At 39.8% G+C, this 15,699-nt stretch overlaps 1 protein-coding gene across 1 annotated transcript in view; it reads right to left on the bottom strand.

Annotated features, from left to right (window-relative positions):
* Positions 1 to 588: 588 nt before the first annotated feature.
* Positions 589 to 15,699, bottom strand: part of LOC134658667 (uncharacterized) — a 48,139-nt gene continuing 33,028 nt past the window's right edge. The window contains exons 7-15 of the mRNA XM_063514320.1: positions 14,455 to 14,646; positions 13,712 to 13,864; positions 11,073 to 11,265; positions 10,808 to 10,977; positions 10,105 to 10,363; positions 9,539 to 9,690; positions 4,430 to 4,598; positions 2,740 to 2,843; positions 589 to 704 (exon numbers count right to left, since the gene is read on the bottom strand). Of these exons, the coding sequence (XP_063370390.1) occupies positions 632 to 704; positions 2,740 to 2,843; positions 4,430 to 4,598; positions 9,539 to 9,690; positions 10,105 to 10,363; positions 10,808 to 10,977; positions 11,073 to 11,265; positions 13,712 to 13,864; positions 14,455 to 14,646 (1,465 nt within the window). The 3' untranslated portion in view covers positions 589 to 631. The remainder of the gene's footprint in view (positions 705 to 2,739; positions 2,844 to 4,429; positions 4,599 to 9,538; positions 9,691 to 10,104; positions 10,364 to 10,807; positions 10,978 to 11,072; positions 11,266 to 13,711; positions 13,865 to 14,454; positions 14,647 to 15,699) is intronic.

The following is a 15,699-nucleotide window of genomic DNA, read 5'->3' as shown; positions in this document are numbered from 1 at the left end:
TACGTCAAACCTTGCCAAGCAAAATGAGATTTTATTTTGTCAACACAAAGTTCAAATTAGAATGGAGACCTTTTTATAGGTCCCTGGGCTTATACTTACGAGTATATTACCTATAGCATACGAGTAGTTTGCAGATATTTCTGCTTGATACAAAATTTAAAAAAATATCTAAATAATGAAAAACTGTAAACTGGGACATAATAAAATGTAAGGAATAGGGGAAACCCGCGTCTTAATACATATTCTTGGTCAAGTAAATCTTGTCAGTAGAAAAAGGCGGCAAATTTGAAAAATCGTGGGTTAGCAACACTACGTTCGAATTGATCGAAAATCGAGCTCATCTGTGGAACTGTTTTGTTTACAATTCATCGTTGTTCGATGTACATTGCTGCTTTTTAGGGTTCCGTACCTCAACACGAAAAAACGGAACCCTTATAGGATCACTCGTGCGTCTATCTATCTGTCTGTCTATCTGTCACAGCCCATTATCTCCAAAAGTACTGGACTAATTATTTTTCGTTTCCTAGGGATGCCATACTTTAGTTTGCTTTACATTGCTACTGACATATCCGGCTTGACAGACTATATTTAGAGGCACAACTTTGCTTATAACATTACTTCAGTCCGTGTGTCAGCCTTTGCAGTAGCAGTACGGAGCGAGGTGTGGGTGAGAGTCGAGGATGCAATCCGATTCACCCCGGTAACTGTAAGACAAGATAATACGTTAATAAGGCCAATAGGTCGACCTGTGGGCGGGAGCTGCTGATTGGGAGAGGGTCTTTCGCCTACAAAAACGGGCAGTAAGAGCTATAGTGCGAATCCCTCAAACCGAAACTGCCAAGCCACACTTTAAGTCACTTGGCATTTTGACGATGCCATCTCTCTCTATTTTTCACATGGCAGTGGTTACACAAGAAGAAGTAGACGCAACGCCTAACCACAGATTATATAATAGTTCTTACGAACAGATACTTATCTCTCAAAGAAAACGCAAATACCTACCGTTTTCATACCTACACTAAAATACAATGGAATGACCTTCAACGCGCCGCCGCGCACCGGCGCAACGCTAGGGTTGCCGACGCTTAGAAATGATTTACTAATATAAGATACCTACCTACTTAGGTAGGTACAAATATAAGTTTTAATTGTCAAACTAACATTAGAACTGGTTATATAAAAGTATAGCGTAAAATAACCATGAGCAAGATAAGTTGCAATAAGTAATTACAATATTCCGTTTATGCGTTTGATTCCCACGAGTGACTGCGAGACATTTTAAAAGGTCATATCTCCCTGCAGTAAACGCAGTGTTTACGCCGTTTTATAAACCGCGCAATGAATCAATAATTCAATACCACCTAAGTAGCTTGTAGCTTGCAACCACAATTGAAACTATCGTAAAAATAAAACCAAAAGTACTTGTATTGAGAATGTCTACCTACTTTTCCTATCTATCGGAAGAGCAAAAACGGTATTTTTTATTAGTTTTGTTGTTTCTGCATTCATCCACACTACAAGTAGTGTTATTTGTTCATTGGTTCAAGACATTTCTTTCGCATACATTTTAGCATATTCGAGCGCGCGGCAACGCGACGTGCGTGCGTGAGCGCGAGTGGCAACCAACTGGCTTGCTTTTCTACCGTGAACGGGAACGGATTCGTAGGTATAAAACCGAGCTCGCGCGGAGAGTTCCATAGGCCTGGCCTAACTGTAACGTAGCCCCGCGCAGGTATGAGACACGCAGCGCGCGCGCTGGAAAGCTACCTTGCGTGTCACACCGACTCGCCAAGTCAGGAAAACTCATACACGTCATGGGTCGCAAGATCTATAACCACCTCCCGGGTGAAATTATCGCTACACATAGTTTAGCAACATTTAAAACAAAACTTAAGAAATGGCTTATAGAGCAGGCGTTCTATGATCATAAAGAATTATTCTTTAGCAATAAGAGTTAGTTCCTAGTCTTAAACTAGTAAATAACTAAATTTACAATTGTACTTGATTGACATGTAATTTATTTATTACCAATAAAATGATTATGATTATTATTATGATTATGATTATGGGTAAGTGTGGCAAGCGGGTTAAGGATGACTCATGACAGACCGGGCCGGGGCCTCGTTTTCTATGGCACCACGTGATCACCGATCAGCCGTCATAGAAAATTACATGTCGTATGCCTCGGCCCGGGCCCGGCCCGTCTAGCATGAGTCATCCTTTAGTCTTCACATGGGGCCTGTAAAGTACAAAAATTCCATGAAATGTTTTCAGTATTTTTCTACACAGCCTAGGATCGGGAAGACTGGAAAAAGTGGGGGAAGGCCTTTGCCCAGCAGTGGGACATTATAGGCTCCTAATCATCATCTTCCGCGCGTTGTCCCGGCATTTTGCTACGGCTCATGGGAGCCTGGGGTCTGCTTGGCAACTAATCCCAGTAATTGGCGTGGGCACTAGTTTTTACGAAAGCGACTGCCATCTGACCTTCCAACCCAGAGGGTAAACTAGGTCCGTATTGGGATTAGTCCGATTTCCTCACGATGTTTTCCTTCACCGAAAAGCGACTTGTAAATATCAAATGATATTTCGTACATAAGTTTCGAAAAACTCATTGGTACGAGCCGGGGTTCGAACCCGCGACCTCCGGATTGCAAGTCGCACGCTCTTACTGCTAGGTTACCAGCGCTTTTTTACATTATAGGCTCCTAATAATAAAATAAAATTATAATTCCCACTTACGCATTCACCCTTGAGATGTCTCTGGACTGTACTATGAACTTGTCATCTTTAACGCTGTAGGTCAGGGAGGCTTCGTACACCGCGCCTCCTGGGTTTGACTCGATCTGTAACCGCAATACTGGTCTTAATAATAATTTTAGGCCCTCACGGGACCCGATGTAGACCTGCCCGTGTCGGTGAACTGGCTACGATTCGGGGACCTATTCGGAAAAACCGAGGGTTTTGCCTGTGCAATTGCGGATGAGGTTATCATGACGAATAACTACCGTAGATATATCATGAACGGTAAGGTCAACATTTGTTCGGCCATGCCGCCGTCCCGGAGAATCGCTCAGGCATATTATCTCCGATTCTTTCTCATCTTGCTAGCGGCGACTACTTGCATAGACATAATCTCGTAGATAGAACTATTCACCAGCAGCTTGCTCTCCTATACGGCCTTATGGACCGCGAAGTGCCGTACTACAAGTACTCACCTGCGCTAGTTCTCGAAAATGGTCGTGCCACGCTCTATTGGGATCGATCTATCACCACTGACAGGACTATTGTAGCCAATAAGCCTGACATCGCTCTGATAGATCGATCGCAGCGCCGGGACGTGCTCGTCGACGTGACCATCTCTCATGATGAGAATCTCGTGAAGGCCGAGAAGGACAAGTCCAGCAAGTACCTAGACTTAGTTCACGAGATAACCGCCATGTGGGATGTTGACTCAACGATCATTGTCCCTATAGTCGTGTCAGCGTACGGTCTCATAGCCCAGAATCTCGACCAACATCTAGAGAGACACTCGCTGGGTGGTTGGATCAAGGGTCAGATGCAGAAGGCGGTAATTTTGCACACGGCGCGTATAGTACGTCTTCATGTATTATTTGTGTTTCCATGTACATTTATTCTGAGGTTGTGCAATAAAGAGGATTTGTATTGTATTGTGTACGTCGGTTCCGCACTCTGCGGCCCTGACACGGCGGCACTCTAGGTTAGGTTTTTTATAATGTGTGTATTTTTTTTGGTTTTGTATATTTTTGTAATGTTTTGTAAGTGTTTTGGTAATGTATTTTTATACTCAAATGGTAAAACCCTAACCTAAGACCCAAATGAAATAAAGGTAATTATTGTAGTATTAATGTAATAAGTGCCAATTCAGATGTTTTGCCATTTATCAGGTTTTTCAGTGGTTCAAGGGAATGTAAAACTACATTCAAGGAGCTAAAATGGTTCCTAAATGGTAAATTTCTAAGGGGCGACTACGCTTTTACCGGTAATGGTTATAAGCGTAATGTCGGCTCCAAACGTGTATATAAACTGCACTCGACACAGTTCTAGAAGTCCTGTAGGGCTAAGATGGCCGGCTCTTTATCATTTGTCACCATGACTGTCACGTTCTATCAAATATGTAAGTGTGAAAATGACGCCTGGTATGACAAGTGATAAAAATGCGACCATGATAGCTGATGGCCTGAGAACGTAATTTCAAATTCAATTTTCCAACGATTGTAATCTATTATGCGCGTAACTTGTAAGATAAAGATGGGATGTTGATAATAAATTGAAACATAATGTAACAGGAATAGGGTTTGCACGACAGATCCGAAATGTATGGGAAGATCCGCGGATCCCGATCCAGATCCGGATAATTTCCTACATTCCGGATCCGAATTGCAAACCCTAAACAGGAATAAATACTTACTCCAATCTGAAAATTCTCTATAGTGACATTAGTGACATTTGTTTTGGCGTTGAACCGTCCCAAGTAAGTGTCGTAATCTATAGCGGTATTGAAGGCCAGAAGTCGGTTGTTGACTCGCTGTCGGAGCACCCAATTTATAGACGCTACGGTGCGAGGGATGCACTTGGATCTGATGACAAAAAAACTTTATTTGAAGCTGAAAAAATATGGACGGTGTAATAGCATAAGACTTTGCACATAAGAAATATCAAGCCAGTTAAAAAAAAGTTAGCCAGTAAAAATTGATCCTTTGTATCCATAGACCAGTGTTTTTCAAACTTTATGGTGTCACGGCCCTTTATGACCACCACCTGCAACCTCAACAGACTTCGCACTGGCCATGGTCGCTGTGCTTACTACAAACACCGCTGTGGATGGGTGGAATCCCCGGCTTGCATTTGTGGCGAGACTGCACAAACAATTCAGCACATTATAGAGGATTGCCCCATAACGCGCTATGCCAACGGACCTCCGGAAGACCTGATCGTCCTTAACGACGAGGCCACCAAGTGGCTGATTGGACTTAATTTGAATTTATAACTGTTTGTTTTCTGTTTACTATACTACGCCATACGATTAAATAAATAAATGACCACTAATTTTTTTCGCGACCCCCAAACCCCGTTTCTACGTTTTTCTATCTATATAGAGTCTGTGCGGAAAGAGAACAGTCGTGAAATGTATGGGATCCCATACATTCTACGGCTCTTCTCTTTCCGCACAGTCCATCAATGGTCGATATCAAAACAAAAAACACCGGCCAAGTGCGAGTCGGACTGGCAAAAAAATCACGTTTGTTGTATGGGAGCCCCACTTAAATAATTATTAAGTATTTTCTGTTTTAGTATTTGTTGTTATAGCGGCAACAGAAATACATCATCTGTGAAAATTTCAACTGTTTAGCTATCACGGTTCATGAGATCCAAAAAAGCGTTTTGAGAAATTAATTCCCAGCATGCTGGAAATCATTTTAATACCTTCATTTGGTCCTAAATGCGAATAATCTGAGTTTGCTCCATCCCAGGAGGTGTGGATAAATATTGGAAGCAAGGCTTACAGAGATACATTTTACCTTGGATTGACAAAACCACTCGAAATAGAAGGAACCCACCGTCAAAATTAATGTCACTACCAGCAAGGTTGTTGTGGATCAGACACTGGTAAAAATAATTCGGATTTTAACACGACTTTACCAAAAAAAAAACAAAGCGGCGGCCATTTTTTACAATGTTTGACTAGGTACTAATTCATATTAAGGTGCTTTTCGGATCCTCAGAATAGATATCAATTTTTATCATGATTAGAGAAAATTTTCCGTTTTTGTTCTACAAGCAAAAAACTGAAAAAGAGCAGCAATTTTTCCACAACTCCTGGAATGGAGCAAACTCGGATTATACTAATTTATAACTTATAACCAAATGAAGGTATTAAGACGATTTCCAGCTTGCTGGGAATTAATTCCTGGAAAAAATCTAATTTGACTGGCCTAATAGATCTTAATTTATTTAACTATTTAATGTTAAATACCGATTACCTATCTAATAATGTTTTGTTTTATTGATATGTAACGTACATACGTAACGACCATTAAATTTTAAAGGATTGGATTATTTATAAGTTAAAAAAAATTAAATCTGCTTTCCATAAGTGTCTTTCAAAGCTGAGCTTCGCTACCCCCTTGGACAAGTGCCCCACGGGGGTCGCGACCCACACTTTGAAAAACACTGCCATAGACAAACTACTTATGCATTTGTCTGTTATGTCTTTGTACTTGTCTACCGTTCTTCTTCAATTATCATCTACTCAAAGGTTAACTGGAAGAAATCCCTTAAAGGGATAAGTTCGCCTTTGTACTGCCTATCCTGTGCCATATATTTGTGTTCTGTGTTTTGTACAATAAAGAGTTTATATATACATATACATAGAGTAAGACCAAAGAAAGTCTGCAGCGCAATAATTTGACAGCGAATTAAAAAACTATATATGGCAATGTTTTTTAGCAGTCAGTAAACGTCATTCACTATGGTATGCGTTTGTCAAAATCGTTTAAATATTCGTTGTGTTTTGTGGTGAACGAGAGAAACATGGTGAAACCTTACAAAACCAGCGTGCGGGAGTTACTTTTCCGCAGGACGAATATTTTTACACTTGTAAAAATCAGCACGAGGCGATTCAAGCTCAAAAACGACAATGTTTACAAAATTTGGAGTTGATGACGGGTTAGTCGAATGAAACATCTTAATACTTGCACCATATACAGTAGATAATATAATATTGGTTAAGTTAGACCAAGGTTTCACAGCAAATTGAACACACCTAATAGGTATGTATAGGCATACTTACCTTATGAACTTCCTCTAACATTTCGAGAAACTCATTGGTACTAGCCGGGTTTCGAGCTCGAACTATTCTATATATTATACTACTCTTTGGCTCGAACCCACAACCTCCATGCTTATGCTAACGGCATGGGTATACTGGGTCAACCAAATCTTGTAAATAGGAACAAAATAAACTATACTCATCCTTTTCTTATGGGTGCTAGTACTAGTGTTAGACAAAGATAGTATGATTCTCTCTGTCTATGTTTGAAATCAAACAGACCTTTGACACACTATACCTACTAGGTAAAGCTAAAATTTATTTTTAATATATTTTTATTGTATTATTGGTTTAATTTCATTTTTAAAAACCGAAGTTCGCAAATTGCGGGAATTTCTCTGTCAATCTAATTACGCCTTAATGGGAGTAAAAGAGAAAGATGCCCGCAATTTGCGAACTTCGGTGTTCGCGGTAGGCCCTCTGTCTGTACCTATTTACCACTAGGCCGTCGCGTCGCGCAAAAGCTCAATCATTTTGATGAAGCCAAATGTCACATTCTCCCAATATTATTTATCAATATTAGTATATGTATACGTATTACGAGGGGCGTTCAATATATAATGAGAATGAGATGCAAACTCTTTAAATATTAGGAAAGTAAATACTGGCCGGTAAAGCTAATCTACCTAGCTGATTGCCATGAAAAAAAAAACTAACTGTTTTTTTGTTTTAAAAAAATACGGCGTTATCAAATACTTGTGTTTGAAAAATTTTTCTACGGACCAAGTCAATTTAGATTTACGGGACACTTTAAGGTCTAATGCTCCTCCGTATTCGACAGTCACACGTTGGTGCGCCGAATTTAGACGTGGAAGAACATCGACCATGGATGACCCCCGCTCCGGACGCCCTACTACAGCAGTAACTGAAGAAATCGTGAAAAAAGACGAAAACTTAGTTTTGGCGGATCGTCGTGTCACGGTTCGTTTTATTGCTGAAAATGTAAAGATTTTAACGGGGAGCGTTCATAATATTTTACATGAACGCTTGGGTATGAAAAAGGTATCAGCGCGTTGGGTACCCAGAATGCTTACTGACACGCAAAAATAAACTAGAGTCGAGATTTGTCAAGAAGGTTTGGACCTGATACAGCAAGACCGGGAACTTTTTTTTGGCGCGATTAATAACAATGGACGAAACATGGCTCCATCATTACGACCCTGAAACGAAACTGCAGTCTATGACATGGAAAAGGCCATCATCTCCAACTCCGAAGAAATTCAAGGTGGGCCCATCTGCCGGTAAGGTCATGGGCTCTGTTTTTTGGGATGGTAAAGGGGTCGTAATGATTGAGTATCTCGAGCATAGAGCCACTATTACGGGCACTTTATATGCCAAACAAATAGCAACATTGCGCAATGAGATCCGTGAAAAACGGCGAGGTAAACTCTCGAAAATTGTGTTGTTCCATCAGGACAATGCACCGGCACACAAGTCCGCCGTTGCAATGGCTGCAATACGTGATGCTGGGTTCGATATACTTAAGCATCCTCCGTATTCACCAGACCTCGCCCCTAGTGATTTCTACCTATTTCAGAGATTGAAGGAATGCCTAAGAGGCAAGAAATTTGAAGACGACGACGCGGTAGTCGCTGCAGTACAAGATTTTTTAAGTACTCAAGATAAAACCTTTTTTAGAAATGGAATTTTAAGTTTAGAAAAAAGATATACTAAGTGTATTATGCTAAAAGGTGACTATGTCGAAAAATAAAATAATATTTTATAAAAGTTGTATATAACATACTCATTCTCACTTTTTATTGAACGCCCCTCGTATTAGTGACATCTATTGTTGGAATTAAATTTATTATACGTACCATAATGCACAGCTTAATTTTTTCATAGACGGTAAATACGGTAGAAATTTCACAAGTATCAAGACTATTTAATCCATTTTCTGTGGTGTTGTCACATACTGATTTATAAAAACTACTTTTAATCTAGCGCTGCAGACTTTCTTTGGTCTAACTCTACATGTATTTAATAACCCAGCATTTATTTGTGACAATTGTTGAAAATTTTGCAGGGACATCAGAATTAGAAACGTTATGTAGTATACGGACAGATCTCCAGCAGACACATCCGTGCCTAATTAGGCAAGGGAACTCCCTTGATATTACAGTCACCATTTAGGTGTATCGGAGCGCCAAGCACCTTGGTAGATCCCTTATTTATAAGGATATTATATATCTGAATATCTGTACCTACAATTGAATCTGAAGCTGTATCTGAGGCGCTGGTGGCCTAGCAGTAAGAGCGTGCGACTTGTAATCAGGACGTCGCGGTTTCAAACCCCGGCTTATACCAATGAGTTTATCGGAACTTATGTACGAATATTATTTGATATTTACCAGTCGCTGTTCGGTGAAGGAAAACATCGTGAGGAAACCGGACTAATCCCAGTAAGGCCTAGTTGACCCTCTGGGTTGAAAGGTCAGATGGCAATCGCTTAAAAACTAGTACCTATGCCAATTCCTGGGATTAGTTGCCAAGCGGACCCCATGCTCCCATGAGCCGTGGCAAAATGCAGGGACAACGCGAGGAAGATGATGAGCTGAGGGCCTACCGCGAATCACGTTCGACGTGTTGCCTCTCTGTCGCACTTGTAAATTCGTACGTAAGTGTGACAGGGAGACAACACGTCGAACATGGTTCGCGGTAGGCCCTCTGTACCTACAATAAACTTACCCAGCATCGTTTGTAAACTTATTGATGTAGTCTATCAGCGCATTAGCAGTCCTGATGTACATGGGATCGGAGACAGAAACGTTCTGCCAGACCAGGCAGGTGCACCAGTGCGTCTCAATGCCGGCCTCGCTGCAGGACCGGGTGCTGGGGATCTGAAAGATTACATAAAGTTGATGTGGAGAAACAGTCTATCAGGTAAGACCGTCTAAGGAAGGTACCCCCGCCAAAGAAGGCCCATCGTTGATAGGAAACGGCAATCGAAACGTCAATAATTTACGGAAATAGTCACGTGACATTTCCTAGCATCAGTCATCCCCATATATTTTTACTTTTCTTTCGGCACTTGTCGATGAGCAATTTTCATCTAAGCTAGGCCCCCTGATTATGAAAACCCAAGAAAGTCCATAGGAACTCTTTGATAAATAAAACAATGCAACCTCATTGTGTTTGGTTTTGTTAGAGTTGTCTCGATGAGTATTTAGTTGAATGTTGAACGAAAAGTACAGTCAGCGATAAATGCAATAAATGAAAATTTTTACTCAAAAAATGTAGCTAAACAAATTTACCGGCTCTAGCCAAGTCAGACCCCTCTTCAAATCCGCCCCCTCCACCTTATACGGGTTCCAGTGCTTCCGCAAACCCACCGCATCCAATATAGTCGCGTGTAAATCATGTGCAGTGGTCAATACGCGCGCGTTAGCTTGAAGCGCGCTTAACGCGTCGGGGCGTGCGCGCGTGAGGCGGTCCGGGAGGCGTATAGCCAGGAGTGGGAGGCGCTCGTCGAGTTTGCCGCGGAGGGAATGCTTCTTGCGGACCGCTGCGTATCTGTGGGAAGTTTTGTCTTAGAACACAGGTCGTGACTTGTAAAACAACTAGTTTTTAGTTAAAGTTATCTCTAGTTACAACTGGTTTTTCGCAGTAAACGCGTTTTTACTAGGTAAAACTAGTTTTCCGCAAGGCCTCGGTGAAAACTAGTTTTAACTGGAAGTTTTCAGCCAAAACTAGTTTTCGCAATGTGATATAATAGTGAAAACTAGTTTTTACTAATAGTTTAAAAATGAATTTCAGTGAAAACTATTTTTCACTAGACCATGCACATATTCTAAGTTGACAATGTTGACATTATAAAATATTTAAAGTCTGTTCTGGTGGTGATTGGTCACGGTTTCCCTGACACACTCCTCCTCGCTTCGCTCGTCGTCGCACATATTTTTCGACTTTGTCATAAAACCGTGATAACTAGTGAAAACGTGTTTTCCCATTCCATACCTGGGCCCGTGGTCTCCCATGACTATAATAAGCGTGTCCTCTGTCCGTTTGATCATATGCCTCAAAAAATCTGCCAAGTCTCCGTCAGCGTACTGTATGTAGTTTAAATTGTCGTGAGAAATGTCCCCGATGAATGTGAAGATGAATCGCTTCCCTCCGAGCTCCAGAAACTGTGGATGAACAGGTTTTCTTAAACTTATTATTATCAAGCAGTAACATCTACGCGCGATACTATTTCATTTATATTAAAGGTTTGCTAACTAACCTGCTCCGTCAAATTCATCATCATCTTAAACTGCGGAGTATCTCCGTAGCAAAAGTTCCAACCTTTGAAAAGTCTCTTGTTCGCGTTTCGGAACGCGCGATAGTAATGGTCGGCCGGTTGCTTCGTGAAGCCGTTGAAACGGAACGTGAATGTGTTGTCGAGGGGCATGTCCTCGATATATGCTGTGGCATACCTGAAAGATATATTGAAAAGTGAAAATAGAGCCTAAGATGAGCTCACCGGTTCAGTAATAGCCTATTCACTCTTGCTTTAAAGATACCGAGGTCATATTTCTCAGATCTCTCAGAATACAGATGATGGGAGCGCATTTATTCCATTCTAATGAATGAAGGCATTAGCCTTCCTTACCAAAAAAAAGCGGCCAAGTGCGAGTCGGACTCGCCCATGAAGGGTTCCGTATTTAGGCGATTTATGACGTATAAAAAAAAAACTACTTACTAGATCTCGTTCAAACCAATTTTCGGTGGAAGTTTACATGGTAATGTACATCATATATTTTTTTTAGTTTTATCATTCTCTTATTTTAGAAGTTACAGGGGGGGGGACACACATTTTACCACTTTGGAAGTGTCTCTCGCGCAAACTATTCAGTTTAGAAAAAAATGATATTAGAAACCTCAATATCATTTTTGAAGACCTATCCATAGATACCCCACACGTATGGGTTTGATGAAAAAAAAATTTTTGAGTTTCAGTTCGAAGTATGGGGAACCCCAAAAATTTATTGTTTTTTTTCTATTTTTGTGTGAAAATCTTAATGCGGTTCACAGAATACATCTACTTACCAAGTTTCAACAGTATAGTTCTTATAGTTTCGGAGAAAAGTGGCTGTGACATACGGACGGACAGACAGACGGACAGACGGACAGACGGACAGACAGACAGACAGACATGACGAATCTATAAGGGTTCCGTTTTTTACCCTTTGGGTACGGAACCCTAAAAAGACGAGGCAAATCGTTTTGTGCATTCGCTCTTCGCGCCTGGACGTCCGATGATGGAAAGGGGAAGGTGGGATCAGGTCATGCAGTTCTTGTACAGTCGACGTCAAAGATATATTTACAATTGAAAGTTACAAAAAAATCTTTACATTAAAATAAGTTGCCATGTAATGTGACAAGTACTTGTTTACGTGATATATTACAGTTTTATATTTTCACACAATGTGCCCAAAATATGTTTACACTATTTAATCCGTGTAGTTTGCCCCTTTTTATGACGTATGTTCGTTTACATGACAAGTTACAGAATAATATTTACTCTTAATGTACCAAATTAAATTGCATGTAAAGATCTAATGTAATATTTACAATCAACCATACATAAAAAGTTTTATACCTCCTGCTAAATAAATATCTTTACAAACATTTGAAAGCTGCATTCTAATTTCAAATAATGACGATCGTCGAAAAGAGTACCATACTGTCAAATGGTCTGTTTGTCTCGTTCGTTTAGATGACGTCAATGCTATGTCGAGTATGTAATTCCGATGTTTACATTTAAACCATTTTCAGTATTTTTGATTTTCGGGTTTCGTACCCAAAGGTTAAAACCGACCCAATTACTAAACCTCTACTGTCCGTTCGTCTGTCTGTCTGTCACCAGACTGCATCTATCTCACAAATAGTTAAAACTTCAGACGATGTATTTCTGTGCCGTTAAGTTTAATAACAAATACTAAAATCAGAATAAAATAAATATTTAAGTGGAGCTCCCATACAACAAACGTGATTTTTTGCCAATTGTACAGAACCCTTAATGGACGAATCCGACTCGCCCTTGGCCGGTTATTTTGTAAATGCATAGATACTGAAGAATTATAAGTTAACCCTTTTCGGCGCCATGTCAAACGCAAAAGCTAATATGAATATTCTTAATATGAATTAATAAAAATAAGTAAGAAGGTAAAGAAAATTATAGCAAGGAGGTTTCATAAATAAAAAGTAGGCCAGAATGAAATAGGTGAATTATAATGAAATTAGTAAATAAACAGGTGAATTGTGTAAATATGTTTTTGTAGCAGAATGCGTAAAATTTTTTATGCATCATGATTATCATGAAACGTAAAAACAGAAATGTTGCTCTTGACGTGTATCATGTTTGACACATTGGGTGTAAATATTATTCTGTAACTTGTCATGTAAATGAACATACGTCAGAAAAAGGGGCAAACTACATGGATTAAATAGTGTGAACATATTTTGGGCACATTGTGTGAAAATATAAAACTGTAATATATCACGTAAACAAGTACTTGTCACATTACATGGCAACTTATTTTAATGTAAAGATTTTTTGTAACTTTCAATTGTAAATATATCTTTGACGTCGACTGTACACACTCTTCAGAATGTATCCTATAGAACATCGATAGACATGCGAAGTATTACCTGTATTAGCGTAAGTAGACCCTAAATTTGATCCTCAAAACAAACCTGCAGGCGTATTATGGATGGATTTATCCACGTGACAAAATAACCGTCACTTTTTAACACCGCGCGAATGACAGTGACGGACGCCGTTTTATCACGCTGTCACGTGGACAAGAACGACCATCATATCCATGCTGATTAACTGTTATTAATAAAAACTTGTCATCTACCCTATAAATAACTCACCCTTCTTTCTTTACATGCTTGAATATGAAAGGGAAGTCATCCAACGTCCTGTTGTTCGTTTTAGTTCTCCTCACATCCGGATGTTCCAGCTCTGTCTTGCCAGTAAGAAACGGAAAGAGACAGGCAGGTGTTCCGTCACCTAATATATTGTACCTGAAAAGTGATAAAATATTTAGTCAGTGTGTGTTCTACCGCTTGATTGCGCTCCGCGATTGATGAGCCACATAGGGTCCTAGTTAAATTAATTGTTCAATACTTACGCTATTATGTCTAATTTAGAAAGAACCCTAAATGGCATAACAATCACGGAGCGTGACTGTACAATGGGCTATGCCCTGAAGAATTTTGTGGCATGATGCCAACTGTCGCTTTCTATCATACCTATCATCACACCGGTGTTCAAAAAAAGATGGTGTTCACCCAGGACACCCTCGAACCTAAATGATTAAGCACTGTGCGGCTTAAGAGGTATTTCCTCCCGCGGACGCTGCTGCTGTGAACTGAGGTCTCTTCCAGTTTTTCCCGAGGGGCTACAGAATGGGTTCTTCAAAAAAGGAGGAAAAGGTTTTAAATAGTATAGTGTTGTACTACTCTACATCGTTCTGTGGGACAAGAGCTGGGTGTATTGGGGATGGGGTGGGAAGAGGCTACCCAAGCTGCCGGACCGGAGTAAGCGGAAAAAATTCGAACCCTAGACAGGTAACAAAATGGAAAGAAGAGAAGAGATAGTGTTGTTCCGTTACCCTTCCATGACCGTAGCCTTCAACTCCTCGTTAATGACCTTCCAGCTCTCGGGCATGAGTCTGACGAAGCCGCTCCGGGGAGTGGAGTCGAACGCGAGGATCATCACGTTGATCTGGTCGTCCAGGGGTTTCGCCGGAGGGGAGAGTGGACGGAAACCGATCATGTTGCCTGACCATTTTTCAGTCTTACCCCTGGAACACAAAGCATGTTTTAGAGATCACTTTAAAACTCGTTGAAATTATTAGGAGGCGTCCATTAGTACACGAGGGTACGCGAGCCGAATCTCACAAAATCTCACGTGAGAAAGAGGGGCTTGGGAAAATATCACGTAATTTTGTTCGGGAAAAAATTGTGTAAAAATTTGGGTGTATCCGATTAATTTAATGTTTTGCTTAAAATTAATCGGATTTATATAGAGCACATCACATGGAGATTGAAACATAATATTACAGAAACATCTGATCTTCTTGATATGAAACAGACATGTGTAATTTTACAAATTAATGTTACAGTCATTTTAGATAACATTTTAAAATGCAGTCCAGAGTGTGTTTAGTTGTGATTCAACATCGCATATGGCCTCGTTAAATACGATATAAATAGGTACGATATCTAAATAGTACTATTTTACATTACGATACAAGTAGGGTTTGCACGAAAGATCCGAAATGTATGGGGAGATCCGCGGATCCGGATCCAGATCCGGATAATTGCATACATTTCGGATCCGGGTTGCAAACCCTAGATACAAGTGTGAAAAACAGGAAATTCGCACACGTATCGTACAACGTTTTATATATTAAATTTTCGTCATAGTTACGTAATGTGCTAATTATCGCACATGTGCAAATCTACTTCGTTTTTTTAGTAATAATAATAAGAAAAATGTAAACAAACTTGACGCGTCTTTTTATTGAAATGAAATAGTCATTTTACGAATAACACTCACATTTCATTATTTCGTATTGTACTCGAAGATAGGCACAGAAAGTTACAGATAATTATGTACTTACCACAACCTAAAACAAAATATAAATGATATTGTTTAATGTTCAATATCCGCTTATATTGTTTAAATTTTAATATCCTCGGACTTAATTTTTCATATAGGTATACCAAGCCTATTTTAAGTATTTAGTTCCAATAGGAACCATCTCTAACATAAATGGTAACATAAATGGGAATTTTAATTTTGTATGCACAAAGTAATAAATAACACTAGAAAAAAAAATAAAATAAAAATA

The sequence above is a fragment of the Cydia amplana genome, chromosome 23 (assembly GCF_948474715.1).
Source record: "Cydia amplana chromosome 23, ilCydAmpl1.1, whole genome shotgun sequence".
In the NCBI taxonomy this organism is placed as follows: Eukaryota; Metazoa; Arthropoda; class Insecta; order Lepidoptera; family Tortricidae; genus Cydia; species Cydia amplana.
Note: the sequence above shows the minus strand (reverse complement) of the source record. Positions and strands in the feature narration are given on the sequence as shown.